At 48.2% G+C, this 26,949-nt stretch overlaps 9 protein-coding genes across 9 annotated transcripts; 4 read left to right on the forward strand and 5 right to left on the reverse strand.

Annotated features, from left to right (window-relative positions):
• The first annotated feature begins 174 nt into the window (after positions 1 to 174).
• GGS22DRAFT_169367 (uncharacterized protein) lies at positions 175 to 4,168 on the forward strand. Its single transcript, XM_047962311.1, has 7 exons — positions 175 to 1,022; positions 1,109 to 1,354; positions 1,593 to 1,686; positions 1,810 to 2,760; positions 2,814 to 2,847; positions 2,909 to 3,062; positions 3,116 to 4,168. Exons 1-7 carry the CDS (start codon positions 903 to 905, stop codon positions 3,581 to 3,583), a joined length of 2,067 nt encoding a protein of 688 aa, XP_047816259.1. The 5' UTR covers positions 175 to 902; the 3' UTR covers positions 3,584 to 4,168.
• Positions 4,169 to 5,120: 952 nt separating this feature from the next.
• Positions 5,121 to 9,022, reverse strand: GGS22DRAFT_43983 (WD40 repeat-like protein). Its single transcript, XM_047967092.1, has 4 exons — positions 8,423 to 9,022; positions 6,452 to 8,367; positions 6,286 to 6,401; positions 5,121 to 6,235 (listed from the first exon to the last, which is right to left on the reverse strand). Exons 1-4 carry the CDS (start codon positions 9,002 to 9,004, stop codon positions 5,400 to 5,402), a joined length of 3,450 nt encoding a protein of 1,149 aa, XP_047816260.1. The 5' UTR covers positions 9,005 to 9,022; the 3' UTR covers positions 5,121 to 5,399.
• Positions 9,023 to 9,192: 170 nt separating this feature from the next.
• On the reverse strand, positions 9,193 to 12,143 carry GGS22DRAFT_169371 (acetyl-CoA synthetase-like protein). The gene is made up of 3 exons (XM_047962312.1): positions 11,181 to 12,143; positions 9,540 to 11,127; positions 9,193 to 9,481 (listed from the first exon to the last, which is right to left on the reverse strand). Exons 1-3 carry the CDS (start codon positions 11,617 to 11,619, stop codon positions 9,376 to 9,378), a joined length of 2,133 nt encoding a protein of 710 aa, XP_047816261.1. The 5' UTR covers positions 11,620 to 12,143; the 3' UTR covers positions 9,193 to 9,375.
• Positions 12,144 to 13,930: 1,787 nt separating this feature from the next.
• On the forward strand, positions 13,931 to 15,683 carry GGS22DRAFT_169372 (membrane-associating domain-containing protein). Its single transcript, XM_047962313.1, has 3 exons — positions 13,931 to 14,550; positions 14,610 to 14,738; positions 14,791 to 15,683. The coding sequence occupies exons 1-3, from the start codon at positions 14,400 to 14,402 to the stop codon at positions 15,105 to 15,107; spliced, it is 597 nt and encodes a 198-aa protein (XP_047816262.1). The 5' UTR covers positions 13,931 to 14,399; the 3' UTR covers positions 15,108 to 15,683.
• A 599-nt stretch (positions 15,684 to 16,282) lies between these two features.
• Positions 16,283 to 18,388, forward strand: GGS22DRAFT_169378 (O-acetylhomoserine ami). The gene is made up of 5 exons (XM_047962314.1): positions 16,283 to 16,617; positions 16,671 to 16,725; positions 16,786 to 16,869; positions 16,924 to 17,283; positions 17,349 to 18,388. Exons 1-5 carry the CDS (start codon positions 16,568 to 16,570, stop codon positions 18,165 to 18,167), a joined length of 1,368 nt encoding a protein of 455 aa, XP_047816263.1. The 5' UTR covers positions 16,283 to 16,567; the 3' UTR covers positions 18,168 to 18,388.
• A 142-nt stretch (positions 18,389 to 18,530) lies between these two features.
• Positions 18,531 to 19,709, forward strand: GGS22DRAFT_169379 (uncharacterized protein). Its single transcript, XM_047962315.1, has 3 exons — positions 18,531 to 19,093; positions 19,198 to 19,290; positions 19,372 to 19,709. The coding sequence occupies exons 1-3, from the start codon at positions 18,628 to 18,630 to the stop codon at positions 19,581 to 19,583; spliced, it is 771 nt and encodes a 256-aa protein (XP_047816264.1). The 5' UTR covers positions 18,531 to 18,627; the 3' UTR covers positions 19,584 to 19,709.
• A 37-nt stretch (positions 19,710 to 19,746) lies between these two features.
• On the reverse strand, positions 19,747 to 21,556 carry GGS22DRAFT_169381 (uncharacterized protein). The gene is made up of 2 exons (XM_047962316.1): positions 20,985 to 21,556; positions 19,747 to 20,927 (listed from the first exon to the last, which is right to left on the reverse strand). Exons 1-2 carry the CDS (start codon positions 21,071 to 21,073, stop codon positions 20,081 to 20,083), a joined length of 936 nt encoding a protein of 311 aa, XP_047816265.1. The 5' UTR covers positions 21,074 to 21,556; the 3' UTR covers positions 19,747 to 20,080.
• Positions 21,557 to 22,396: 840 nt separating this feature from the next.
• On the reverse strand, positions 22,397 to 23,631 carry GGS22DRAFT_44038 (uncharacterized protein). Its single transcript, XM_047967094.1, has 3 exons — positions 23,317 to 23,631; positions 23,206 to 23,253; positions 22,397 to 23,057 (listed from the first exon to the last, which is right to left on the reverse strand). The coding sequence occupies exons 1-3, from the start codon at positions 23,489 to 23,491 to the stop codon at positions 22,621 to 22,623; spliced, it is 660 nt and encodes a 219-aa protein (XP_047816266.1). The 5' UTR covers positions 23,492 to 23,631; the 3' UTR covers positions 22,397 to 22,620.
• On the reverse strand, positions 23,632 to 26,331 carry GGS22DRAFT_44037 (uncharacterized protein). Its single transcript, XM_047967093.1, has 2 exons — positions 26,102 to 26,331; positions 23,632 to 26,041 (listed from the first exon to the last, which is right to left on the reverse strand). The coding sequence occupies exons 1-2, from the start codon at positions 26,112 to 26,114 to the stop codon at positions 23,772 to 23,774; spliced, it is 2,283 nt and encodes a 760-aa protein (XP_047816267.1). The 5' UTR covers positions 26,115 to 26,331; the 3' UTR covers positions 23,632 to 23,771.
• Positions 26,332 to 26,949: the final 618 nt, after the last annotated feature.

Below are 26,949 nucleotides of genomic sequence, written 5' to 3' on the forward strand. Positions count from 1 at the left end.
GACGACAAAAGTACCTATGTTAGTGGCTAATAAGCTAATAAGGCAGGCGCGAGAGGTGATGAACGAGTGTGAGGATACAGAGTTAAACCAATTGTTCTGTGGATCACCGTGGCTGGGCAGGTGCGAGTGCTAGCTCAGTTACTCAACTACCCCCACCTCTGCAACACGCGACTGAAAAAAATCTTGCCGTCCAACTCAAGCTAAAAGGTCGAGTACCTAAATGCGCATCGGTTCCATCTCCTCTTTCCAACCTTTTAATTCATCCAACCCAACCCTTCTCTCCCGCAAGTAAACTCACCCATATCAACCTCTAACTTACCACCACTACAGCATTTGTAAATATCGTCGACATCTTCAAATAGTTGCCGCATACAAGTCGCATTTGCAAATTTGCTACTTTGCTTCGGCATTGTCACTTACAATAACATTTCCAGTCTAGCCACAGGATTTCTAATTTTCGACCCGTACAACCCGTATCGGGAACTTGTTCCCACGCGCCATAGTAGAGGTGCAAGAAGGACTTTTTTCTTGATGGTACCAAGCATTGTCGCATCAAATTCTTCACTTTCGCAAGCAGATTTTCATCATTCATCACTCGCCCAACTAAAATCTGGTCTACTTTGAAGAAGGCATTTAGGAAAAAAGAAAAGAAAAAGGACACACTTCGACTCTACCTAGATTTGCCTCTTGACACAGCTGTAACTCGTTAGGTTGCGGCAAGAATACAAGTAATCGCCCGAGAGCCAAACCCACAACAAGAGACTCCCTGGTATTTGGGTGACAATCGCGCGACTCTATCGTATATCATTTCACAGGTGCTGCGAGCCTGAACTCGCTGTACATTGTGTGCTTGTCATCGTCCCAGCCTGTTCGAGAGAGCACTAGAGAACACTAGAGCAATCATGTCGTCGCCTGTAGCTGAGCTCGAGGCGGGCTTGAATGCCATGCAAAACCTAAAGCCACCCGGAGTTACCGCTTCTCGTATTTCAACACTGACAAGTTTATGCGTTGACAACATTGAGGTAAGTCCATAGACCGATTCTTTTCTTGTCTTGACTTTGCATTTTGACGAGTCCATGAACGCTAACTCGAATATTCAATGTCGCAGTCTGAATCCGTACTCATCCAGAAGATCTATACCCATTTCAAGAAGGCCCCAGCAACGCACAAGTTAGGCGTGTTATACGTCGTAGATTCCGTAACTCGCAAATGGGTTGAGCACGCTAAACATCAGGGTCAGCCTATCAATAGCTCTGCAAACGATGGAACCTACGCTGCCGGTGTGCATAGAGTAACGGAATTGCTTCCTGTCCTTATGAATGACATTATTCAAACTGCTCCCGGAGAACAGAAGGTACGCTATATCATATACTTGTCGCCCGTTCAGTCGTAGTAGTCTCTTGGTGATAGCATCAGCATCGTCAAAAATCAGGCGTGGTACTTTTGGAACAAGCCACAGATATTTAGTCGTGCTATTTCCTAGTATTAGGCCAATTTTCGTCCTGGTTCCCTCGCGACTACTGGCCTAACTAAGACATTTTTTGCAACATTGATCGAAAAAAAGAAAGTACTTACCTAATCATTCCGTGTAGGAGAAAATTAAGAAGCTCATTGATATCTGGGAAAAGGGCCAGACATTCCCTCTAGATATGATCGAGTCATTCAAGCAGAAGCTCACTCCTGCAGGTAGGTCTCCCAGGTTTCCCCCCCTAACCCTGAAATATGATAAAGCAAGAAGATCCCCCCACTTCTTCCTCCTTTCTGCAGTGTCTCTGAGGACGTGTATCTGACCCTTGTTTGCCTCTGTAGCTAAGTCCACGACGCCGCCAGGTAGTCCCCCGCCGGGTCCCGGACTTCCAGGTTTGCCGGAAACCAAGTCTGCCGTTACCGAAGCACCAAATGCCATTATGGAGGCTCTGGCCAATATCGCTAGACAGAACGTGACCGCAGCACCGGTCAATAACAATGTGCAAGCTGCGACCAGCGCTTATAACGTAGCGCCGGCGCAGACAAGTACAACTCGATCCCCGGTTCTCCCTCTGGGACAAGGTCAGCCCGCCCCCTACTCTACACCTCAGCAGGCTGTAAATTTGCCAGGAATGCCGTATCCATTCCCCCAACCAGGTCAAGTCCAGGCGGCAACCCCCACGCCCCCGGTGACTGCCAGTAATCTAGTCCCCGGCTTTCCTGGCGTAGCTACAGGTGCTTCTGCGGCACCTGTTTCTGGCATGGATCCCAGTCTCCAGCAGCAGGTCATGATAATCAAACTTCTTGCGGACCAAGGTGTGCCTTTTGATAAGATACCAGCTATCATAGCCGGGATGCAGAGCAGTAGTGTCGCTCTACCCCCATCGACTGCTGCCGCTTCAGCTGCAGCACCCCCTGTAGGTCAGCCCCAGTATGCTGGCTCGTGGGGTCAAGGCGCCTTTCAGCCGGTTGATCCACGTGATCATGAATTTCAGCAAGTTAGATCGCCTAGATATCGCAACCGTTCGAGGTCGCGCTCGCCTCCCCGTCATTGGGATACGCGCGACTCTCCTCGAGGTCGTGCTGATCGTGAATATGGCAACTATGGTCGTAACTCTCCCGGCTTAGGACGTATGGACGATCGTGATCGTCGTGCTCGAGGCACCGACTATCGGCAGCGCAGTCCCGGACGCCGCGGCCGTAGTCCTAGCCCACCTAATCAAGGATACCCACAGCCCCCGGCTACCAAATGGGTCGAGTATGACAGAACCATCCCACAGGGTCACATTAAGGGTAAGCCGGCCGAACATCCATTCCGATTTCATGTCCACTAACATGAATTATAGTTTTGAGCAGGACTTTGTTCGTCGGAGGCGTCACGTAAGTTATATCCTTCCTATATTAATATGTATTTATAGCAATTGCTAACCAACACCTATAGTTGCCCTGAGAGCGAGTTACGCAGCGCTTTTAATCGTCATGGCCAGGTGCAAACTTGCATCGTCAACAAGGACAAGCGCCACGCGTTTGTCAAGATGATTACTCGACGGGATGCCGTCACTGCTAAGGAAGCCATGGAAAATAGCACTTTCAGGGTTAGTAGTCTCTAAAGTCATCGTTGTCTTCCTCAGTGCTAACATATATATAGACTCGATGGGGTGTCGGCTTTGGTCCCAGAGATTGTAGCGACTATCAGACGGGCATCAGCGTCATTCCTATCAACAAGCTGACAGAGGCAGACCGAAAGTGGATGTTAACCGCTGAATTCGGCGGTAGCGGTGGTCGTTCCATCGAGACGGGATTGGTGGTTGAAGAACCAGATATCGAGATTGGCGCTGGTGTCTCGTCGAAGGCAATTAGTCGACGTATGCAGACCGACAAGGGTGGAAGACACGGTCCCAAGTCTAGCCGTGGTCCGGGTGGCGAGGAGGAGGGCGACCTTACTCGATGGCGTCGAAACCGAGACGGTCGACAAGAGGAGCATCAGGACGACAGGAACGGAGTCACCAATGGCCCAGCTATCCCGTCATTCCCCTTTGGAATTGGAACCGGCCCTAACGGCATGCCAGTTTTCCCTCCTGGCTTTGCCTTCCCTCCCCCTACCTCTGACCAGTAGCAGTGGTCGGACTACGGATGGCAATACTGAAGCTGTCCCGTTCCAACTATTGGATCACGATGTCCTCTGTGTTTCTCCTTGGTGCTTCAGAGAAATTCACATTTCCTGTTGAATCGGCTTAGTAGTCGCGGTGCTTGCAGTACGGGGATATGCATAGCACCTTACGAATCACGTAGCATGGATCGGCGTTGGAGGTATTCTGCGTTAAGATTGATAGGACCGCGGTCGTCTTTCTTGGCATGTCACTATATCAGACTTCTTTCGAGTTCTCGAGTTCAGGTTTGACGAACTTTCACATCAGGGTATACGGTCTATCCGTTTTTGATGCTGTTTTTTTCCTTCGGGATCTAGCATCGACCTACCTCCTTACTTACGGAGTGTATGGTCTATTCTGCTTACAGATTTGAGTCTGTGGTAGAGTACATAATGTATAGTACTCAGAGCACGAAAGGCGTTGGGGGCAAACAAAAATGGAGGAGGCGGCTTTTTTCTTCGTTAACTTCCACTATGCCGGAAGTTAGATACCTGCAGGAATCAAGATTCGGTTGATTCTATATGAACTTTGACTTCTGAATTGTGTGATTGGCAAGCCTTTTAATTACGTACATATTCATCCTTAAGGGCGTAACTTTATATGATACGAAATCTTAACTCGGCCGTTACTGAGGACCCTTAGATAACCATTTATTAGGTTTACATCGCATCGCCATGTCTACTAGTTTGCTAGGCTCCTATTATGATACGTTGTCGAAAAATAGACAGGCGGCGGAGGTGATCGTTGTAATCGATAATATATTTTTACGCCCCTCAATATCATGCACAATCTAGAATTATCTGGGTAGATGTCCGGTCCAACGGCTACTTCATCGCGAATCGCCACTCAATATCTTTACGATCATGTCAAAAGCAATCTTTCATGTACGATATTATAGTGAGGCATTTCGCGAGACCAACCGATACATTAGATGGGGGTCATACAAGCAGACAGGCAAGTCTAAGAGATAGGTGGGGGCGTACATATTGGATGGACTTTTCTCATCCGGAACATCCGGGTCCCTCGAGCATAAGGACGCATAACTAGGTAGAATATACATAACCAATAGCTTCACTCTGCTTGGTCCACCCCTAAACAGAATCCCCGGAGCTTTCGGGGGATTGGTGAAAGCGGACTTACTGTGAGACAAGAACCTGCAACTATTGACTTAGAAGCGTGAACGCGTGGGAACTAGCTGTCGATATATTAACCGATCTTAGCGCCCCTTTCCGAATGGGTGGGTGTGTGGGTACTGTGCATATGCGATATGGTACACGATGTAGATAGGACAGGAGAATAGTACGAATGGAAATAGGAGATCGATATACATGTCGGGTGTGTATATTGGTCTAGATAAACGAGTAGTGAATCTCGCTTACATATTTCCGACATATTATCTTAGACCTGAATAGGTAGGTAGGTACCTATGAACGTACATATGTCAGCTATGAAGAACTGAATTCAGTGTTGTGAATCAGGGGATGATGAGGCTCTGTAAGGAAACATTTACATATCACATTCTCATAGCTTTGGCATATATACAACAACAACAGTAAAAGCTCAAAACATTATCCATAACGTATAATTATAAGCCCTGACACATTTCCAACACAAAGTAACAACACGCCGTGACTTAATGATACGTATCTATTTTTCTTTATTCTCCCTAAGTCAAACTACAGTAACAGCTATAACAAGTATAAACTGACTAATAATCCCATTGTCTCCCCCTTTACCCTCTCACACATCTTTGTACTTCTACTCACAATCTCTCTCACACCCTCAATCATCCTCATAATCCAAATCCCTCCAATCAACCTCAACCTCCGCCCCCTCCCGCTCCAACACCCTCCTCGTCAGCCCATCCAACCTCCCCTCCCCATCCCTCGACAAATTCCTGCTATGCGCATACCTTGCACCATCCCCAATAACCAAGTTCTCCCCCCTCTGCTTCGCGAACCGGGTTTTCCTCGAAAACGCGTGGTTCGCCCGCTGCTGGGCCTCGAAGGTAGCTAGAAGCGGCGCCTCAGTGTTTCCGTCGAGATGCGCTTCGGCGCGGAAGAGGTTCGTTTCGACGTACCGGGGACCTTGGACGGCGCCGATGGTGGGGTTGGGGTGGAGGACGAGCTGCGACTTGTGTAGGTATTTTTTGGCTAGCTGCTGTCCGACCTGGGCTTCTGACTCGAGGTCTTCGTGTCCCCCGGCCGAATCTGGGGGAGGGGGTGTGGGGTGAGGAATGAATGGGCGGGGGCGACGGATGGCGCGTTGTTGCCCGCCGAACTGTAGGTTGAAGAAGGCCGACGAGACGGAGGCTGGATTATTCTGGTTCTGAGGTTGCCCGTCCTCCTTGTCGCTGTCTACGTCCATGAGGTAGACGCGTCCGCTGCCATCTCCGATGAGTAGTTTATTGAAGTCCGGCGAGAAAGCGCCGGCTGTGATGGGCGCGGCTACTTCGATGAGATCTCTCACTAGGACCCCCTTTCCGTGTCGTATGTTCCACACTTTGACAACACCGTCGGATGAGCCGGTATATAGTCGGTCGGTTGTTGTGGCCCATGCTGTAAATTTGACTCCTACGTCTTCTTGTTCTCGGTCTCCGATGAGTTCTTCAACTGGGTCTGAATTGAGATTAGATATATCGTCAAATAGAGATAGAATAAGTCCTTACCGCCATGTTTGAGGACGCAGATAGGGTCGTCGTCCTCACTCCTCGCCGAGTCCCAGATGTAGACTTTGCCATCAGTACAACCGGCAGCGAGATACGAATATAAAATGCTGTTAGGCCTGCCTCTAAGTTAGCATCTTGAATTTGATAAAGTAGGATGTGTCTATACCTGATCGTGATCTCGTTGATATCAATCGCAGGACAGTCAAGCGTCTTCACCACGCCGTACTGCCCGGTCTCGTTTAGCTCGAAAAGACGAATCTGAGTTCGGATATGTTCCTCAATCTTTTCCGAAGTCTGGGAGGCCGAAGTTGCCACGGCGAAACTCGGCCGAGAAGGGTGCCACACGACCTCGAAGACGTTCGACGTGGCAGCGCTGTTTACTTTAACCTCGGTATTTGTGTTCGTATCCCAGAGGCACAGCTCCCCGGTTTTATGCTTATCTTCTGGGATGTCGTTGTCATCACCGTTAAGGCTTCGTGGAGAATAGCCGACTAGCAGAAGGTGGTTCACGCTTGATTCTACCCCCCAGCGGATCGCTGACGGAAAGTATGCCCATTTGTCTGAAGGTACATAGTCTTCACCGTGGACCCGTTTGCAAGTAAACTCATTATAGTCATATCCCAAGAGGGTCTCACCATCTAATGATGCATGGTAGACTCGTACCGCATTCTCAGGGATATCAGCAGCTGTAGCTACTTTGCTGATGGCTTTGTTTTTGTTCGTTACTACAAAATTGACGCGTCCCTCGTGCCCCCATGTATGCCGAAGGGTTACACCGCTTTTATTCGTCTCAGAAGGGCACCAAACCCTGACTGTGTGGTCGAAGCTTGAAGTGAAGAGCCAGCCTGTCGTGGGATCATAGTCTGATGAGACGACCGAGGTGTAGAGCCAAGGATCTTGTGACTCCCTCATTGACGGCAAAGAATTATCGCCATGTTCGACGAGAGGGCGAGGGATTCGGTGATCAGGATACGCTTGTAGGGTGTTCTCGGCCACAGAGCCAAATAGAAGATTTCCGGGTTTGTTGTACTGCTGGTTGTGCGAATCCGAGTGTGTGGTAGTGCCACAAATGAAGCGGGTGGAATCCGGAGTCCAGGCAATAGTCATGATATCGCCAGCACAGTTTGTCCATTCGACCTTTGGCTCGAGATAGTCCTCCCTATTACTCTTTAACGCTGTATTGAAGTTTACGTAGCGTCTAGTAGCCCCGAGGCGGTTGCCGACGATCTCTCTTGCCAATAACAGCGATGGCACTGCTGCTGTCCTCGCGACATCAAATTGGGAATTCGCATCGTCTCGCTCGAGAAATAACGATTTCTTCTCCTCGTCAACATGTTTATGGTGAAGGTCATGCAAAAAATTCTTGATATCATCTGGGGAACGCTGTAGCAGGAATAGAGGAGGATCTTGAAAATTGGTATATCGGTGACGATGAACGTCGGTAATACGAGCTATTAAAGCATCGGCGCCGGATTTCTTCAGTAGACGACGTAGGTCCTCCGAGTCTGATCTCTGGCCCCGAGCTGGTCTGCCGTATAACGATCTTGCGAGATATCTAAGGTATTTAACTTCTCCGTCGCTGAAGTCGACATGATACACACTTGGTTGGCGTAGTTGCTCGTTCCCAATACGGTATCCCCGGCCTCTGCTTACGCCCCTCGTGATTAAGCGCCGTTCCTCGGCGGGTAGATACGGCCTTGAAAGTAGACCAAACCACCGATTCTCCATGTGTGCTGGCGACCTGTCCCTTTTGAATTCATAGCTTCTACCTGACTGCCACTGTGTTGCCTTTATTCTCGTTCGTTGCTGTTGAGGTGAAAGTGGTGGCTTCTTCTTCGGCAGGATTCGGGGCGGCGTCCAGACTTGCTGTCGGGTTGATTCCTCAGGCTTCGGACCATTTCTCGAGCTTTCTTTTCCGCCATCTCCCTCATATTCATCATCATAATGAGGCGGAGATTCGTCTACCGGGTTCTCAATAGAAGGTATAACTGATGTCATAATAGGTGCTTTGGGTTCGAATACGGGGTTTGGAGGTAATGATGGTGATGGTGGTATCGGAGGAGCAAGGTCACGTCGAAATTCCTAAAATGCATGAGTTAGAAGTCATGCTCGTTGAATAGATGTTGGGAACCCCTACATTTCCCTTTATGAACTCTGCTACCAGTCCGTGAATCTGGACTATCACGGAGGCTTCGATGTCCGGTGCCAACTTGCCATTGCCATCGTGAAAATGACGTTCAAATTGCTGGTTGGCAACCCTACCAATGATCTTCCCACCGAGCTTCTCGACATCGTAGATGTTTTTATCAAGTTTCTTCACGGCACGTTCGAGGTGTGGGAACACTTGGTTTTGTAAACATCTCGTTAAGGCTTTAGTGTCTGTCGAGGGCGAGGGAGAAGGCAAGGCTGGCTGGCGACTACTCCCGTGTTGTATCTTCCGCCGCTTTGTCGGATGTTCCTGGGCTTGGATGGAGAAAGGCGAGGGTAAGGATGGTGAAGGTTGAACATGTTGTGGTGTGTTGGAGATGGACGGTCCGTTTGTCTTGACTTTCGAATGGTAGCCATTAATTGAGTTTGAACGATGGCCTAGCCGTTTCAAGGGTAGTTGTAGACTGGATTTATCTCGAGTAACAACATCACTTTCTTCATCGTCATTATCACTAGTTAAATCAATAACTTCTTTGCGCCTCGACGATGTGTTCGGCGCGTTCATGGCCATGTTGCATGTTGTCCCCACTTGTAACGTTTTAAACTCTTAAATTCGTATAATAAATAATAATTTAATTTTACATATAAGTTATATATTTAGTTTAAAATTTAAAGTTTTTTATCATTTAATTTTAAATTTTAAATTTTAATTTATATATAAATATTATATTTTTTTATTTAATTTTTAATATAATTATATATATTAAAACTTTACTTTTTATTTTTATAAAAACACGGAATGAAAATATTTAAACAATGAACGGTGTTAAAACATTAAGCAATGATGCATTATATTTAAGCTGGCTTAACGCCGTCGATGTTATACACAAGTGAACGAAAATGTACAGTTTATACCTTGTACATACAACCTCGATTGCCGGACTATAGCCTGGCTTTGACGCTTGTTGTTTCCGAATTGATTTCATCATACATCCGATCAATATCGGTCCTGAACTTCCGTACTGTTTGGGGTCTCTTAAGTTTTAGGCTGCAAGCGATTCTGTTAGCAAGGACATGTGTAGGCTCGAGATGAAAATGTAACTTACGTTGGTGTTAAGAGCTCGTTCTCTACGGTAAACGGTTCGACGTCTAGTAGACAATTGCGTACGCGTTCGTAACCGTTGAATTTGTACTTCTTGGCAATCTCTTCGAGATGTTTAACCATGGCCTTTACCACACGGGGATCCTGAGCGGCGGTCTTGATACCTTCGATATCTCCGGCGTCTATCGTCTTCTTCAGCACCTTACTGGCGAAAGGTCCGAATGTGGCCGGATCTACGCCGAAGATGCCGACTAGCGTTGACTGACTGGGTTCGCCGTGAACGAAGGCAGAAGCAATCAGGGACGAATTACCCATGAACACATTCTCAATTCGCTCCGGGGAAATATATTCTCCTTGAGACAGTTTGAGGACGTTCTTCTTACGGTCGATGATCTTGATTCGGCCTAATTCGTCGATCTCGGCGATATCACCCGTGTGAAACCATCCATCAGCCTCCAAGGCTTTCTTGGTCTCCTCCTCGTTCTTTAGGTATCCGCCGAAAATGAATGGTCCTCTCAATAGCAGCTCACCTCGTGGCCTAGGCTTGTCCGTAACTAGATATTCAAGTTCCGGTTGGGATTCTAGACATATTTCTACACCAGGCATCGGGCCGCCTACGTTGCCAACTGTAAAGTCGCCATCGAGCTGGAATGATGCCGCGGCGTATGATTCTGTAAGACCGTAGCCTTGACAGAAGAAATTTCCCATGGCTGCTCGGAGAAACTCGTGAACGTTAGGGTCGAGTTGTGCGCTTCCGCTCACCATAGAACGACATCGATCCAAGCCAACAGCAGCTCGTACCTTGGGCGTCCATATTCTGTCATAGAGGAAGTGCTTGTTATGCGCCTGGCCAGGTGGCAGTTTCATGCTGGCCTTCTTCGCTTCTATCGCTCTCCGTGAGAGAGCACCCTTCACACCATCCGCCTCAACACTCTGGGTTCGAATAGCCATAGCAATTCGGTTGAACAGACGAGGCACCGAGACGAACCCAGTAGGTCTTAAAAGTTTCATGTCGTCAACAACTCCCAACATATCTCCATGGAAATATCCAACGGCGCAACCCGTAGTCACCGCACATTGGTCAATCATTCGCCCGTAGATGTGAGCAAGAGGTAGATAAGAGAAAGTGACGTCCTTTTCGGCATAAGACCCGCTGGAGCGAGCACTGGCGACGGCCGCGACACAGTTGGCATGGGTAAGTACCACACCTTTGGGATCACCGGTCGTGCCGGATGTGTAATTGATGGTGAGGATATCTTCAGGACGGGGAGGTCGCGCAGCGTGGGCAGCTTTCGCCCCGAGGGCTTCGACATCCTGGAAAGACCATATCTGAACTCCATGCTGAGCAGCGATACCATTCAGCATCGCCAATTTGGAGTATCCCTCAGGTTCACCAGAGTCTAGGGGGTCCATAGAGATGATTAATTTGAGGTGAGGTATTCGGGGTGCGAGGGCAAGCAGGGTTGGGATATGAGGTAGCGAGGACACTACGCAGGAGAGTTCGGAGTGTCTGATAATGTATTCGGAGGCATCGGGTCCTAGGGTTTCGTAGAGCGAGACAGAGAAGAGCGACTGCGATGTCAATCCGAGATCTTTGATTAGGCAAGTTAGCAAGTCGCGTCATTCTTCAATCTCGGGAGCTTACCTGTGATCTGCCATTCGGCTCTATTCTGACTCCAGATACCAACTCCATGGCTGCTGCCAGCGGGAATACCAATACGGCGATGAAGCTCATATATACCCGATCCGAAGTTCTTGCTTCGCGTAGCAACTTCAGCGTACGTCTGCCAGTTGAAGTGATTCTCCCAGGACTTAGTCGTCGGGTTCCAGGATCGCGTGCCGAGGCATTTGTTATCGGGGAATCGCTTTACGGCATCTTGGAACAGATCGTAAAATGTGCGAATTTCGGGCACATAAGTTTCGAGCAAAGGCTTGTCGGTGAATTGATAATGCCTATAGATGGGAGATCTCCCCTCGCGTTCGGAACCGGGAACAGGCAAAGCGTAAGGCGAACCTGGAGGTGGTGGTTTTGACAACTCTTTAATATACGCAACAGTCTGCGGATCAGGGCCAATTCCTCCCATCGTTACTTAATATTCCGGTTAAATAGGTCGAGGGTAGTAAGGATGCGAGTATGTTGGTGTTGAAGCTGCAGCTGCAGTTGTATCGGATTGAATGATGCAACTGGTGCAACGGGTTCCCAACGGCAGTTGATAAGTCGATAGGTTGGTAAGTACAAGGTATGATGAAGGGGACAAACGTAAGGGGGGAAGTTTAAGTTCTAGGTTTATCCTCGGGTCGCGATCTTTATTGTAAAGCTGGTGTACTTCCACAGTTGTGACCCACTTAGTATGGGTAGATACCGAGGTGTGGAGTGCTCTAAGCTCAGTTAAACATTGATATATCTGGAGAAGGAAACACCAACTTGACTTTCGAGCTTGGAAACACGTTTAAGTACGTAAGTAGCTCCAAATTGCCCCGATGCTGTGCTAGAGAAGAAAACCAAATCCCCCCGAGACTGGAAACATCGCGCCCCTATCTATTTTTCAAGGATTTTCATAAGCAGTAGTTGAATGAAGCTAGTCGAGTGAGCAGCACATGTTCTTGCTTCTTTTTTCAGCGATGCACGAAATTGCCAAGGGACTCTTCTGGTCGAGCCGAGGCTTGCGTATTACCTACAAGGAGATCGAACCTGATTCGCCAATATGGGAACCTCGGAGCAATAGTGCAATATGGGGTTTCAAAGTCTTTGATCTGATTGGTCCGAAAAGTGAGATACAATTGAAAGATGCTTTAACCTACGTCACTATTATCAACCTAAGCCTACAGGAGCTTACATAAACGCCATCTTCCTGCATGTAATCTCGCAGCCTGGGTAATTTTTGCTTCGTTAATTTTCGCTTTGTTTGGTCGAAAAAGCAGAGGTGGCTGAGTCCAGTGCTGAAGCCTCGGGATATTATGTACCTCTCTCAAGGTTGACCGTTTCAGTAATGCGAACGTACGATAGGGAATTTCAACGATTCAATCCTTCCGAATTTGGCGATTAACCTTAGGATGATTTATTATACGTGGCCGACACGCGGCGCTCAGATCCGAAGAAGCCTTCCGTTGTCGTGACTCTTATCCGAAGGATCGCTAACCTTCGAGGTTGTCAGGCGATTTAATGAATGCTTCCGGTCAATGAGAACAGGTGTCAATCTAAAAATGACTCAATGTTCCTGACTTCAATATCAAAATAACTCCAAATACGCAAGATCTTCCGATTCATTAATTATCGTCAACTCTAGTCCGAAACTAGAAAGGAAACAAGTCACAATAACTCGTCAATAAGGAGGGGTATAGTCTTCAATTAAAGTTGGAACAGATATCCTTTCTTTCGAAAAATACTTCTTAACAGATATAAATTCGAACCCATGATGATAAGACACGATCGAACACATACCTGTGTATCTCGGAGCCGGTCTCTTGTGTGCGACCTTTAAATCCTCCGTTCGGGACGGTTGCTCGGCGTGGTCGGCCTAGACCAATGCCCCAGATTATGTTGGTCCGAACTAATGATGACCATTCCAGGTTATTGCAAAGTGCACTTAATGATTATATATGTGCCCCGGAATGGCTACGCTCTTCGCTAACCCGTTTCCGCATTAGTTTTCGCTTCTAACATAGCACATGTTCCCGGATCTGATCGCGTACGAATCCATTTCTTGGCTGTGTATGATGCTAGCCTCGAGACGACTTGGCTCTCGTAGCCAAGATGGCTTTAAGATTTCAGAACACTGTCTGATACAAGATTCCGAGCTTGTTTTTCAAAACATTTAATTATTTTTGGCTCCATCCCCGCAATCTATGTTTCAATCTCTTTCAATTTATTAAGCTTTCTTGACTTTCTTCATCATGGTCGGTTTCTAGTTAATCTTATCACCATCTAGGAGTCATAAGTACACGGAAACAATATTTAGACTTAGGCGGGTGGATACATAGATATTGGCGGTTGGGCGCTGCTATGTATCACGCAAGTTTTTGCGTGTGTAAGCGTTAACATGCAGGCGCCCGGCGGCATATTCCATGCCCCTAGATACTAATTCGCGGCTTGCCGCCAACATGAGCAGGGTCTAGATGTCTCTTTAAATTCAAAAATCAAGACATTTCAATTTGTAGAAGTCTTTATTTTCGACGAGAGATTCGGGCATATATCTCTCATCATGATCATAAAGTGTCAACTCGAAAATAGAAGTGATCCGCCCGCAAAGACCCAAAACCTCAAAGAAACTGGTGGCTTTCGGATCTATTAGCCCCAGAATCCCCAAACGTCGAAACCACCTTGTCCACTCACCAAAGTATCAAAGTCGCTCTGTGCATTGCGAACCCCCCTGTGGGACCGAGCCCGGCAGATGACTGCGAGATCATTGGTCTGGATTGGAGGTTCCGCTCCCCTTTCGGGAATTCTCAAATGCGCTGGCGCATAGCATCGCTCGGCACCCCTGATCGTTGCTTGTTTCAGATGGTCTCATGGGTATCAGAACATCGCATCGCTGTGGACGATCAGAGCTCAGTGCGACTGCGTACACGCGATCGCCTTTCAACAAGGCCCCGATTTCACCCTGATGAAATCTTTGATAATTAGCCAGTGATACCCCCCATGAGTACGCATGAACAACCGTTGGTATTTTCCTGTTTTTTTCTCCTTTCGATCTTTCCTCTTTAAACCATCCATTCTATCTAATTTGTCTGCGACGTGCCTGGTGCCCTTCTTCCGTTCTTTGGGATATTGATCTTTCTCTCTCTTCCGCATATTACTGCTGCTGTCGCTCCCTATCTACAAGTCGAACAAATAACCATCTAGTGTAATTGTTAAAGTGTTTATATGACGACTACTACGCACCGTGACGCTCGCTTTCCCAACCGTTCACCCCGATTCCCTACCGCCAACATGATCTCATCAAGCTTCATCATCCTCGGCCTTCGAGCCGCCCAGATGCTCTTCGCCATCATCGTCATGGGACTTACAGCCTATGGTATGTTGAACGCCAATTGTATAGGAAACCGAACATTTAACTAACGTGAGCCTAACAAGTCGCCCATTGGTATAACGTGGACACCTTGACTTCATCTCCCTCTCAGATCAACTGGCTGCTAGCCGTATCTGTCTTCACAATCATCTCAGTCTTGTACCTCGAACTAACACCACGATTCGCACCTAAGCGTAAGTCTCCTTCCTCCTCCCTCCCAGAAAACCCCGCTTACAAGTCTTCTAGTATCACACCAACTCGTAGCCGTAGGTCTCGAAGCCTGCAACGCGCTCTTCTACTTCGCAGGTTTCATCGCTCTCTCTGTGTTCATGTCGCGACTACTCTTCTGCCGAGGATCCGTGTGCGGCGCCGCGCAGGCCAGCATCGCCTTCGGTGCGATGGAGTTCCTGCTATGGACCGTATCCGCCATCCTTGTGGGAAAGGAGGTGTCGAAGTCGGGTTTAGGACTATCGCTCCCCCTCCCCAAGTTCCGTCGCAACAATGGCAGCTCAAAGGGCCCTTTAAGCGTGCCCCCGATGAAGGAAGCCCCCCAAGCCGCTTAAGCGTGAGTCGCATGAGCCTGGCTGCCGGCGTCGGTTGGTTGTCCCCCGGGAACACGAGGTATACCGATATCCCGCTGTCACCATACCGGCCGTCACTCGATTATCAAACGGTGCCGGCCCCGGCGGGGAGTTGGGATAAAGTGTATTTACACCTAGGCAAGAGCTAGGCTCTCATCATCTTCTTCGTCTTCTTCATCATCAATGAACCCGTCCTCAGTCACGGGGGTTACAAAAAATCTCGGGGGGTAAGGGAACGGTGGTAACGAGCGTGAGAACCGGATATCAAGGCTTAGTCTAGATGACAAGCTGATTCGGTACAATTATCTCGACGAGTTCACGGGAATGGAGAAGGGCGCAGTTTAGGAGTTTTATTTGGGTGTGATACTTTCGAAACAGTAATAGTTATACCTTAACTGGAAGAGAGCCGAGTCCAGTAGTGCTCTCTTATTTCACGAAGGCGGGACGAACTAGATCCAATATACCACCATTAGTTGTTTGACGTCAATGCATCTCTTGTGTCTTTTTTATCGTGGATTAGATAATTGTTGAAGTTTAAGACGTAAAGCGATGTCGGCAAGCTTGGCACTAATGAATCCTAATGAATCTTAGATCCATCACCTTGGATTTTCGGTAACTTTAATTGCAGATTCCGACAGTTTGGTATGGGTGTGCTACACCATCTACCGGTACGCGAGCGGCAGGATGGCAGTGTGGGTGGGCGTAGAATCTGTCGCCATACGGCGGTGGTATGATGCATTATATTACCCCGCCATCGCTTTCTCAGCTTTCCAAGATCCGATGGAATACCCCACGTATTATCCTAAATCCATTCCTTTAAAATCGATTCTATGTGTTAACTTTATGAATTAATTTACGAATTAACTCATGAATTAGTACCTCTATATATGATTTTAAATGATTATCTCTTAGCATTGTGCTAGGTAAAAAGGAAATAAAATGTGCTGAATGTTGAGAACTAACCTAGACAATTGGCCATGCACCAGCTGATTCATTGGGCGATATCCGTTCAAGTCTCTCAAGATGAGCGACTTCCTAATCAACGGCTTGCTAATAGAGCTAGGATAAATCCTCTTTCCTATTGGTCGTAGAAGTCCTTACAAGGCAAGTCTATCGAAGATGGTCGATGGCGTGCTTCGTGCCGTTACTCCACAATACCCCAAATAGGGACCTGAGAGTGAGGATTCACTCGAAAGCTAAATCCCATTATCGGAAGGCTCTTTGCGATGCGGAAATACCTATAAGTTAATCCAATAGCCGTGTTTCCGTAACACTATGTAGAGAAGGCCCATTGTCCAAGCAGCTTGTGAACCCAAATACCTGGTTAAATCCGGTCATACGACTGACTTGGTCTTCTCATACCAAGTGTTTATTCCCTACTCACTTATTTCCCGTATACACGACATCTTTCATATATCACGCAAGAACCTAAGTCAGTTGCAATGGCAGAGGAATTGAGCAAAAACTTCGAGACTCTGCAGCTCCATGCGGGGTATGGATGATGCCATATGAGATCCGAGACATTGAATGCTAACCATGTCGTAGCCAGCAGATAGATCCGGCCACCAACTCTCGCGCCGTTCCCATATACGCAACAACCGTTCGTTCGCCTAGAAATTTTCGTAGGACACATGTATAGCGGACTGATCTCGATTACTAGAGCTTCGCTTTCAATGACTCGGCACACGGCGCTAGACTGTTCTCTCTCAAAGAGGAGGGCAATATCTACAGCCGTATCATGAACGTGAGATCGCTTGCTTTCAGCATACACGGGCTGATGCTAATCTGATTTTAATAGCCGACTGTCGATGTCTTCGAAAAACGAATTGCTGCCTTAGAGGGTGGTGCCGCAGCCGTCGCATCTGCGTCCGGCCAAGCTGCTCAGTTCATGGCTCTCTCTGCCCTCGCGGAAGTCGGCGACAATATTATTTCAACGACCAACCTTTACGGCGGTACTTACAACCAGCTTAAGGTTCTTCTGCCGCGGTTTGGAATCCATACCAAGTTCATCAAGGGTGATAATCCCGAGGACTTTGCAGCGGCCATCGACGACAGAACTAAAGCTATTTACATCGAGAGCATCGGCAACCCGCGATATAACGTACCGGACTTTGAAGCCATTGCAAAGGTTGCACATGCGAAGGGTGTCCCTGTCGTGGTAAGTAGTTATAATTCCTTTCGGGTAAACAATTCTAGTAAGGGATCCATTGTTAACATGAGTAGGTCGATAATACATTCGGAGCGGGTGGCTACTTCGTCAGGCCTATTGAACACGGAGCAGACATCGTCGTACACTCTGCGACCAAGTGGATTGGCGGCCACGGAACGACAATTGCTGGCGTCATCGTCGATGGTGGAAAATTCAACTGGGGTGAAAACGCCGCCCGGTTTCCCCAATTTATTAAGCCGTCGGCGGGTTACCACGGGTTAAAATTCTGGGAGACCTTCGGTTTCCTTTCATTTGCTGTTCGTGTGAGAGTTGAGATTCTACGTGATCTTGGCGCTTCATTGAACCCTTTCGCTGCGCAACAACTCATCCTCGGTCTCGAGACCCTCAGCTTAAGAGCTGAGAGACATGCGCAGAACGCCCTTGCACTTACAAAATGGCTAAAGGCTAGCCCGTACGTAAGCTGGGTATCGTATCCCGGACTAGAAGATCACCCTAGCCACGCACTGGCTAAGAAATACCTGAAGAGGGGATTTGGTGGCGTTTTGAGCTTTGGCGTTAAGGGTGGTGGTGCCGCTGGTAGCCAGATCGTTGACGGATTCAAGCTGATCAGCAACTTGGCTAATGTAGGCGACTCCAAGACACTCGCTATTCACCCATGGACCACAACACATGAGCAATTGTCGGATGAAGAGAAGATTGCTTCTGGTACAACTGAGGACCTAATCCGCATCTCTGTTGGTACGGAACACATCGACGACATTATTGCCGACTTCGAGCAATCTTTCAAGAAGGCTGCCGCCGCCACCACTGAGGGGCAAGGAAGCTCAGGAGCAGAGACTAAGAAGGAAGAAGCAGCACCAACGGTGGTATAATAATTCCCCTGTGCACTTTTATATGTGAATGATTATACCCACCATCTAAATTAGTTAGCAATCTGCCTGTAGTTATTGGTCCTTTAACAACCAACGGTTTATCTGATTTGAAACTTACCAACCATTTGCGATCTTAAATAACCAAGAATATTTCTATATTGGAAAAAATAAGGAAGAATCAAAGTCTATAAATTCCAAATTGTGAAAGTAGGAAAGGGCTGAGTCAATTACATAATCTACGCACTTCAAGGTTGCCCAAGTTGAAGCCTATGATAGAACGGGTGTGCCTTCCAGGTGCATAGCTGGCGCCAAGACCAATCGCTAGCCGGTCCCACAAAATTATTATGTATGTCCAACTTCAACTCTACAATCAATAGCATCATAGCCCCAAGCTTCTCACATACATACATAATTACCAGTCACCGACAACGACCACCTCCCCATCGAGAAAGCAGCAAAAATGCGCACAACCCTCACCTCCGCGCTCCTCAGCGCTCTCTCCCTCGTCTCCGCCTCCCCCCAAACCCCCCAAACATCCTTCACGCTCTGGATCCCCTCCTCAGCCGTCCTCCCAAACCCACACGCCCTCCCCCCCAGCACCCACGCGACACTCTCCTCCCTCCAGCAATCATTCACCGCACCCCTCTCCTCCACCAACGACTTCGCCTTCCGCAACGTAACCCCAGGGTCCTACCTCGCGGACATCCACTGCGGGACACACGCCTTCGCGCCGTTGCGCGTGGACGTGTACGCCGCGGAGGGGGGAGAGAAGGAGTGGACGGGGCTGTTGGTGCGCGCGTGGGAGACGTACCGCGGGAACGATTGGGAGAATAAGGGCGCGGAGGCGCCGCGGAGCGGTGGTGAATACGGACGGTTCCCTGTGCGGGTTTTGGGACCGAAGGAGTATTTTGTTGAGAGGGGGTCTTGTGAGTTTCCGTTCCTTTGCTTTGCTTTCCTTACTGGTTCTGTTAGGCTTGTGAATAGGGAGGAGAATGGGGGAACGGATGATGGCTAATACGATATGTGGCAGTTTCGATTTTCGGTATTCTGAAGAACCCCATGATTCTCATGGGGCTGGTTAGCATGGTGTTGTTCCTTGGTCTACCGAAGTTGATTGATAACAGTAAGTTAACCTTTATCCCTCCCAACCTCTATTTACTTTCAATGCCATGTGTGTGTAGTTAGCTAACGACATCATTTCCAGTGGACCCCGAGATGCGCGCCGAGTGGGAAGAGCAGCAGAAGAAGAGCCCGATGGGCAGTTTAATGGGCGGGGGTCAGCAATCCGGTGCCAACCCCATGGGCAATTTCGATATGGCCGCCTACATGGCCGGGCAGGGAAGCAAGAAGGATGAGGACGAACCCTCAAGGAGTGAGCCGTCCAAGGGGAACGGAAAGAAAGGTGGGAAGAGGTAGATGATGGAAAGCCTAAGAAGCTAGAGTATACAAATACCAGGTTATAGAAGATTATGGGATAAAGGAACGGTAGCTTCTACTTCGTATCCTGAATATAGACATGCTTTGGATGAGACGAGACATTGCTACATCGTCTGTGAGAATATTCACGAGAATGACAAAGTGACGAACAGAGTTGTGTTGTAAAGCCTATCCACAGATACACTATGCTAGACCTAACCCGAAATGTCACATTTACCTAGCATCTGTCTCCTTTCTTATTTCATTTCTCATATCCATTTATGCTTCTGGTTCGGGTTCATATCATTCATAATTCAATGTATCCATATCTCTTCTCTCCTTTCTTGAATCTCCAGTCTAACCCGTTCGTCTCCCTCCCTCTTCCTCCCCCCATCTCTCCCTATGAAGTATGCATACGGTGGTAGAAGTTTAAAAAGTCATATCGCAATATAAACACACTCTTAAAATCCCATGACTTTAATCACAGAGTTTCAAGCTTAGAAGTCGCCGCCAAAGTCTCCACCGCCGAAATCATTGTCCTGACCATCTTGATAACCATCCTGGTACGCCTCATGCTCCTCGTGATCGCCAATCGCATCAGCGATTAACGCACCTCCGATCAAACCAGCGCCCAGACCCAGTGCCGCTCCTCCGGCCGCTCCCATACCGCCGGACTTCTTCGGCGCAGCTTGCTGACCGCCATAGTACCCGCCCTGGTTTTGCTGAGGGTAACCGCCATAACCACCGTATTGCTGGGGAGGCGCGCCGTAGCCGCCGTATTGGCCTTGAGGCGGGGGGCTTTGGTAGTATCCCTGTTGGGGTGCGGGGCTTCCGTAACCACCGTACTGTTGCTGGGGAGGATACTGCTGTCCGGAATATCCGCCGCCACCGTATCCTCCGCCGTATCCACCACCCTGCTGCTTGTTCTTGTTGCCGAAGAACTTCCCTAAAAGGCCCTTTGCCTTATCGGTGGTACCGCCGCCGGATCCTCTCGCGGGTAACTGATCTGGGTATGGCGAATGGCCGCCTGGAACCGGGGTGCTAGCGTACGATGCCGCGGCACCTCCTCCTGCACCGCGGGCGTTCTCTTCCTCTTGCAGTTGCCGCGCTAATCGCGCATCGGCGTCTTCGTCAACGTGGGAGCTAGATCCGGGTTTCGTGGATTCGTTGATGAAGGGGTTGTTGTGACCGGTCGCGGATTTCGAATCGCTAGGCGTAGGGCCGGAGCCAGGGGAATATCCCGGAGGAGGGCCTGGAGGCATGCCGCCTTGGGCGTTGGGGTCGAGAGCGGGCTCGGTGGGTTTCTCCCATTGCGATTTCTTGGTAAACGAATTGACGTAGAACCTGTATATGATAGGGTTAGATGGCAAGGTTGGTATATTAGGGATATACAGATTTTACCATTCGCTGTACTGGTCGTTCCAGCGGGCGACCCAACCTGCCGGTACCTTAGGGGGCGGCGGACCCGTAGGTGGTGCGAAATCTGCCATGCGTACAGATTTGACTTGGCGATGTGATATGATGTGATATCAATTTATCGAAAATGAGGTACAGGAGGGATGGAGTAATCGACTGATAGTCTTGTTCTCTTGTTAACTGGAGCGAAAAGGGCGGGGTCCTCTATAGTAAGGAGGGGTTCTGTTCCAGTCTAAAAAAAGGATTAAGGATTCAAAGTATCCGATAGGTTAATAGAGGTATTTAGGTTCAATAAATGTATGTGAGAGAGAAGTAGACAGACGATGGCATGCAGGGACCTTATATTATGATTTAAATATCTATGGTCTAGCAGACTAGGTAGCTTCCAAATAGCCTACTGTATCATGAGTGGCCACTGCTGCTTCCAAAATTGTTCCTGGCTTCTAGATTCTACTTACTACGGGTAGATGATTCGAGGAAGGGACACATGCGTAGCACGTACTAGGTAAGGTACAAACAGGTTTGAAAGGGAAGGCACCGCCTCTGATCAATCATCCATGATCAGTTACATAGCAAAGTTTCGGCATCTCCAACCCCGACGCTTAACAGTTTGCCTTCGTGTTACAGCTGTAACTAAAACTCACAATTGACCCCACTGCTGGAGTCCTCAACTTGCAACCAATCATCAGTTGCATACATCGTGGCGGAGCTCTTAGACTCTTGGAGATATGGACGCCTGGAGCTGACGACATTGCCAGTGCCACTGGTATAATTTGACATTCTGTTCGAACCGTGCCCGTCGGCTTACGAATTCTATGGCTTGGATCTTCCTCACGCGGCGTATGACTAAGAGGTGTGTAGGAGTAAAAGTTGGCGCTATTTGGTATTGCCAGGTGATCTATACTTAGATATACCTCGGTACTTGTAATTGTGTCCCCCGATATCTTAAATGGCTCAGTCGGGCATGACTTGCCTCTTGACAGATAAGGTTCTAAATATTTAAGTCAGGCCGAATTTAAAACTATGTGATTAGTGCTTTCTAATATCTAAACTGACGATATTATAGTAAAGAAGCTATCTCACATCATTAAAACAGAGCAGAAAGATCGATTTATGAAGATCTACGTTAAGTTTAGTAAGCTCTAATAGCTTCACTTTCTTTAACTAATATATGTAACCAATCCAGAATGGAAGGTAAATCTGTTGATCAGCTAAGCTAGAAATAGCAAGCCGAGAGGATCTTATTCCCCAATAACATTAATTATTGGAATAGAAATATGCTCTCAAGGTATTCACTTAGATGCTTGATGGACGAAGCTAGTTTCAACGACTACCAAGTCTATCATAGTCCTATCGTATAACAAGACGTCGAAGTCCTCTCTTTGTCACGATGGCCTTATAGAGGTATTGATTTTCTAGATAAGGAAATATATCGGTATTAAAAGGTCTATCTATAGACTCCGCGACAGACTAGTTGATACAAATATAATATCCAACATAAGCTATACTGTGAATACCGATAATGAATTAACTCCGGCTCAAGATCATCTCGATCTGCACCACATGGTCTATATCCTAGAGCGCCAATATCCCTTGTAGTCCGGGATTTCCATGGGCGATATTACTTGGTCTCCCGTCGCTCGGTGTCCAGAAAGGCACCAAAAGGCGGGCGATGGGACAACGCGGCACGTATCCATCCATCAGCCATCCGACCGCTATTTCCAGTGGCAGCCGTAGCCGTAGTTGTAGTCGTAGCTGGAGCTGGAGCTGGAGTTGGAACGTACCCATCGGGGATATAACGGGTAGTACCAGAACCAGAGCCAGAGCCAGCATCAGTACCAGCCTTCGTCTTAGCACCAGCTGCCGCAGCTTTCGCATTTCTCTGCCTGGCGAGCCGCTTCCTGGCCTTATCTCCGAGACCGGCAGGATCGTGTGTAGACATGACCCTTTTCCCCTGTTCTCCCCTACGGATTTCCTCCGGGACTTGGGTCACGTTCGTCCAGCCATCCTCGATTGGCTTCTCGATGAGGCCTTCATCTTTGTAGTAGTCGATGGCATCTGGGAGTTATCGAGTTAGCCATCTAGGACGAGCTATCTACAATGACATATATATGACATCGGCTTCATCATTAAGTGAGATGAAGGGTTTCGAGAAATATAATATAACACAGCAGTGGGCGAAAAGGGGGAAAGAGGTGTGTCTTACGAGGATCGGCAGCGCATTTGTACACTTGCTCCCATTCAGCGTCTGGATCTGATACCGGTTAGTATTTGACACATATTGCTTGATACGAAGAAATAGGTAGAAACAACGTACCTGGAAGCTCGATGCTATCCCACTCTTCTTCATCTTCCTCGGGATCACCAGCAGCTTTTGGACGGGGGGCATCGGTGCCTTTGACAGGCTGGTCTCTTTGCGTAGCCATGATGGCCAAAGAAAGACACGTTGTCTGGAGTTCCAAGATGTAGGTATAAAATGTGTCCCTGCCCATTGGATCCAAAAAGAAGAGAACAGATAACTCGTGCTCGGGGCTCCCATCTTATACCTGCTGACCTTTGGTCTCCTAATTTTTGTAAGATCAGTGCAAACTCAATATGCCACCACTAGAAGTACTGCTTATGTTGCGAAAGTGTTTCAATAGACCTAATCTAAGCTGTCCTGTCCAATCTCGAGACTCCTATCCACCATCTTTGGCGGCCTAGACGCAAACGCCGAGGCTAAAAAGTGCAATGCGTAAACTGTAGTTGAATGAGAAAAAAAAAATAATGTTATCAAACCATGTCCCGCTCATCATATCGCCTCTCCTCGAAGAGTCTCGCTGCCTCGATACAGTAAGTAGCTCGCTCACTACCTAGCCGCCTTTCGCTAGCGTAGCATATAAGCACACCGTCGAGAATACCGGATAAAATACCTTCCATAGCCCCTAACACACCCCAACCGATCATACTAGCTACCATGCCCACAACGTACGCATACGCGCTTCCTCTGATGCCACCATCCGGGAGTTGAATCTGCAGCTGCCGTGCAGTCATAACCCATGCTGCAAATCCTAGTGCGGTCGACATTACGAACCGTGCAGCATGGAGGAGCATCTTCGCCATTCGGTATGGCATCAACGATGCAGTGGACTGTCCACGTCGGGAGAATGCGCTCGGTGTCAGAGTCGTAGTAGGCCCCGTAGCCAGAAACTGGATCCTACTAAGTTGTGATGCAGATTCCATCAGGGGCAACGAGTGAATTGACGCATATGTTAATGCCAAGGGGTTAGTTAAAACAGATACTGGACGGGGCGCCAGCCTCCATCCTATGAACTCAAATATACTCGAGATGCGACGAGGCAGGATCAATATCGGGACACGAATTGCCAGCGACAAAAGTGTGGAAGCACAAATCGTACCGAATACTGTCGTCGTAGAGTGTCCCAATGCACCCTTGACGATCGCGTTGGACGAGGCAGGAGACTGGTTGTTACGGAAGAAATACCAATTTGATACTGTACCACCAGTCGTAGCGCGAACGACTCCGCTCATAACGGAAAGAGTCCAGACGTACATAAGGAAAAAGAATACCGCAAGCCACCAAGTTGCAGTACCGATGACGAAGGCCGAAAGAGACTTGGAAAAGTAGCCGCCAAGGAAAATTCTCGTGAACATCCACAGCCATATCCACGTCCACCCGACAACGAAGCCCAACGAACCAAGCCCAAGAAGCACAAGCGCTGGGTTGGCCGCGAGAATGCGGCTCGAGAAGTCCAATATGTCTATCGCTCTCTGTATCTCATGACGTCCCTTATATAATAGCCAAACCCAGACGACAGAGCATATGCCCGGGATAATGGCAGCCCATCTCATGACAACATCCTGCAGTCGTGATCCATGATCCGGTCCTTGAAAACTAGAGATCATCGGATATAACGAGAAGGCGACGAGGACGATCGGAACACCTAGTAGAATGAGTAGGGCTAACGGTTGAACAAAGGACCTCAAGGCTGCCATCCAAACTAAGGCGACGATGATCGAAACTAGAGTGTCCACTGCCAGGAGGTAGAATGAAGAATGAAGGGTCGTGTAAATGGTGTCGCCAATCTTCCTGTTAGGTACAGATGTGTGCAACCATACTAGCACGAAGGTGGCGAGAAGGGATGCGACAGCTATGAGGTAAATCCAGGCGAAGAACTGATCATGCACAAATATCTCACCATACATCCGAGTGGGCGCCGGCGTAGGGATTTCTCCTCGTTCTTCTTCTCCTTCCGCTTCATCATCCTCATCCTCCTCTGTTATCACCTGACGCATCAAGCGTTGGTCGTACTCTAAGTTCGAACCTCTCCTACCGCCTAAGCCCTTTGGACCGCCCGAGGCCGACTTAAACTGCTGAAAAGCGGGTGGTGATGAATCTGTAGGGGTCTCTTGTAAGAGGTCATCGGGTACCTCATTGTCTAGTACTGTCGATTCTAAACCAATATCAACCATCTTTCCACTTTCATCGCTACCAGAATCTTGTCGAGTGTTGCCTAAACCATCTGGCTCTTTAGCCAAGCCGCCGTCGCGCTTGAAATGCCTATCCTTGAAGCTCGATTCACCGTTCCAACTGCTTTTGATCCCTCCTATGGGACGAGCACTGGAATACATATTACCGTGCGACTCACTCCCATTGTGCCCGGATGAGGCACCGAGACCATCGCCCTCAGAAGCCGAACTTTCCTCCAGCCGACTCGAGACAAATACTCGGCGAGACCGTTGCAAGGCTCGGAGATCAGCAGCTTCCCTCGCATCATCGTCATCTTCATCTTCCCGATACTCGTTTAAGGCACTATGGAAGAGCGGGGCATCGGAAGTAGTATTGTATCGCGAGAAACCTCCGAACCGAGAATTAGAAGGCTGATAAGGATTTCCGAGTCGGGTTTGATATGACGACCGGCTGGGATGTCTACCAAAACGACCTGGTGTTCCTTGTGATTGTCGGTTTGAGGTATCATTGTTGTCGGGTTGGCCGAAGTTAGATAATCGGGACTGCGACTGAGCTAAAAACCTTGAGGCGTCTGGAGTTAAGGCGTCAGACCGAAAGCCTCCAAATTTGATGGGTATTGGAGCTGACTTACATTCTGAAAACATGTTCTGTCGGCGCAGGAGGAGGTAGACTCCAGCAGATTAAAGATGCAAGATGGTAAGGGAGGGTTAGGCAGGATTTGAAAGAAGTAAATCAATCACTAGCGGTGACGACGGCACAGTGATGCAAACCATACACAGTTGACTGCTAATCATAAACCGTAAACCGGACGTAACTTTGGGGGACGGATTACCCGCCAATAAAAGAAATATAAAACGATGAGCAACCGGCTTAGAATAGTCCACAACGGTGAAGAATGGGCTTGAAAGAAGGATAGGTTAAGAATAAGTTAGTAAATGGTGGTCGTTGCGTCAACAATAACGACGGCTGTTGAAATGATTTGAATGGTGAAGAGTGGATGTACGAGACATGGAGGATTGATGGTGGATGACTCTCCCGAATTGCTCACATGCAGCTAAGGTTAGGTACAAGTACCTGCTTATCCGGACTTGAGAGTCTGCCTGTAGATGCGTAAATGCATTACGGAAGCGGTCAAAGTGGATGTAGCGGATGTATTAGTGGATGTATTAGTGGATGTACTGTGTCTAACGGACCTTGTACTTGCACGCTTAAAGAGGCTTATCTACGATAAGATATATGGATATCCAATGTATGTACTAGATACATCTGCTAACGTAGTAGCCATAGCTGCCTAAGAGCACCAGGAGCGGTAGGATATACTACTACCTAATAGTACGTACGTCACTTTGTCTCTTCATCACCTCACCAATAGATATAATGGATCTTGTGCCAAGATATAGATAAGAAAAATAAAAGGATAAAAGTCATTCAAGTCATTAATTATCTTGCTATTTTTACTATGACCCTTTAACAAATGTC

The sequence above is a fragment of the Annulohypoxylon maeteangense genome (genome assembly GCF_022496945.1).
Source record: "Annulohypoxylon maeteangense strain CBS 123835 unplaced genomic scaffold GGS22scaffold_15, whole genome shotgun sequence".
NCBI classification, from domain to species: Eukaryota; Fungi; Ascomycota; class Sordariomycetes; order Xylariales; family Hypoxylaceae; genus Annulohypoxylon; species Annulohypoxylon maeteangense.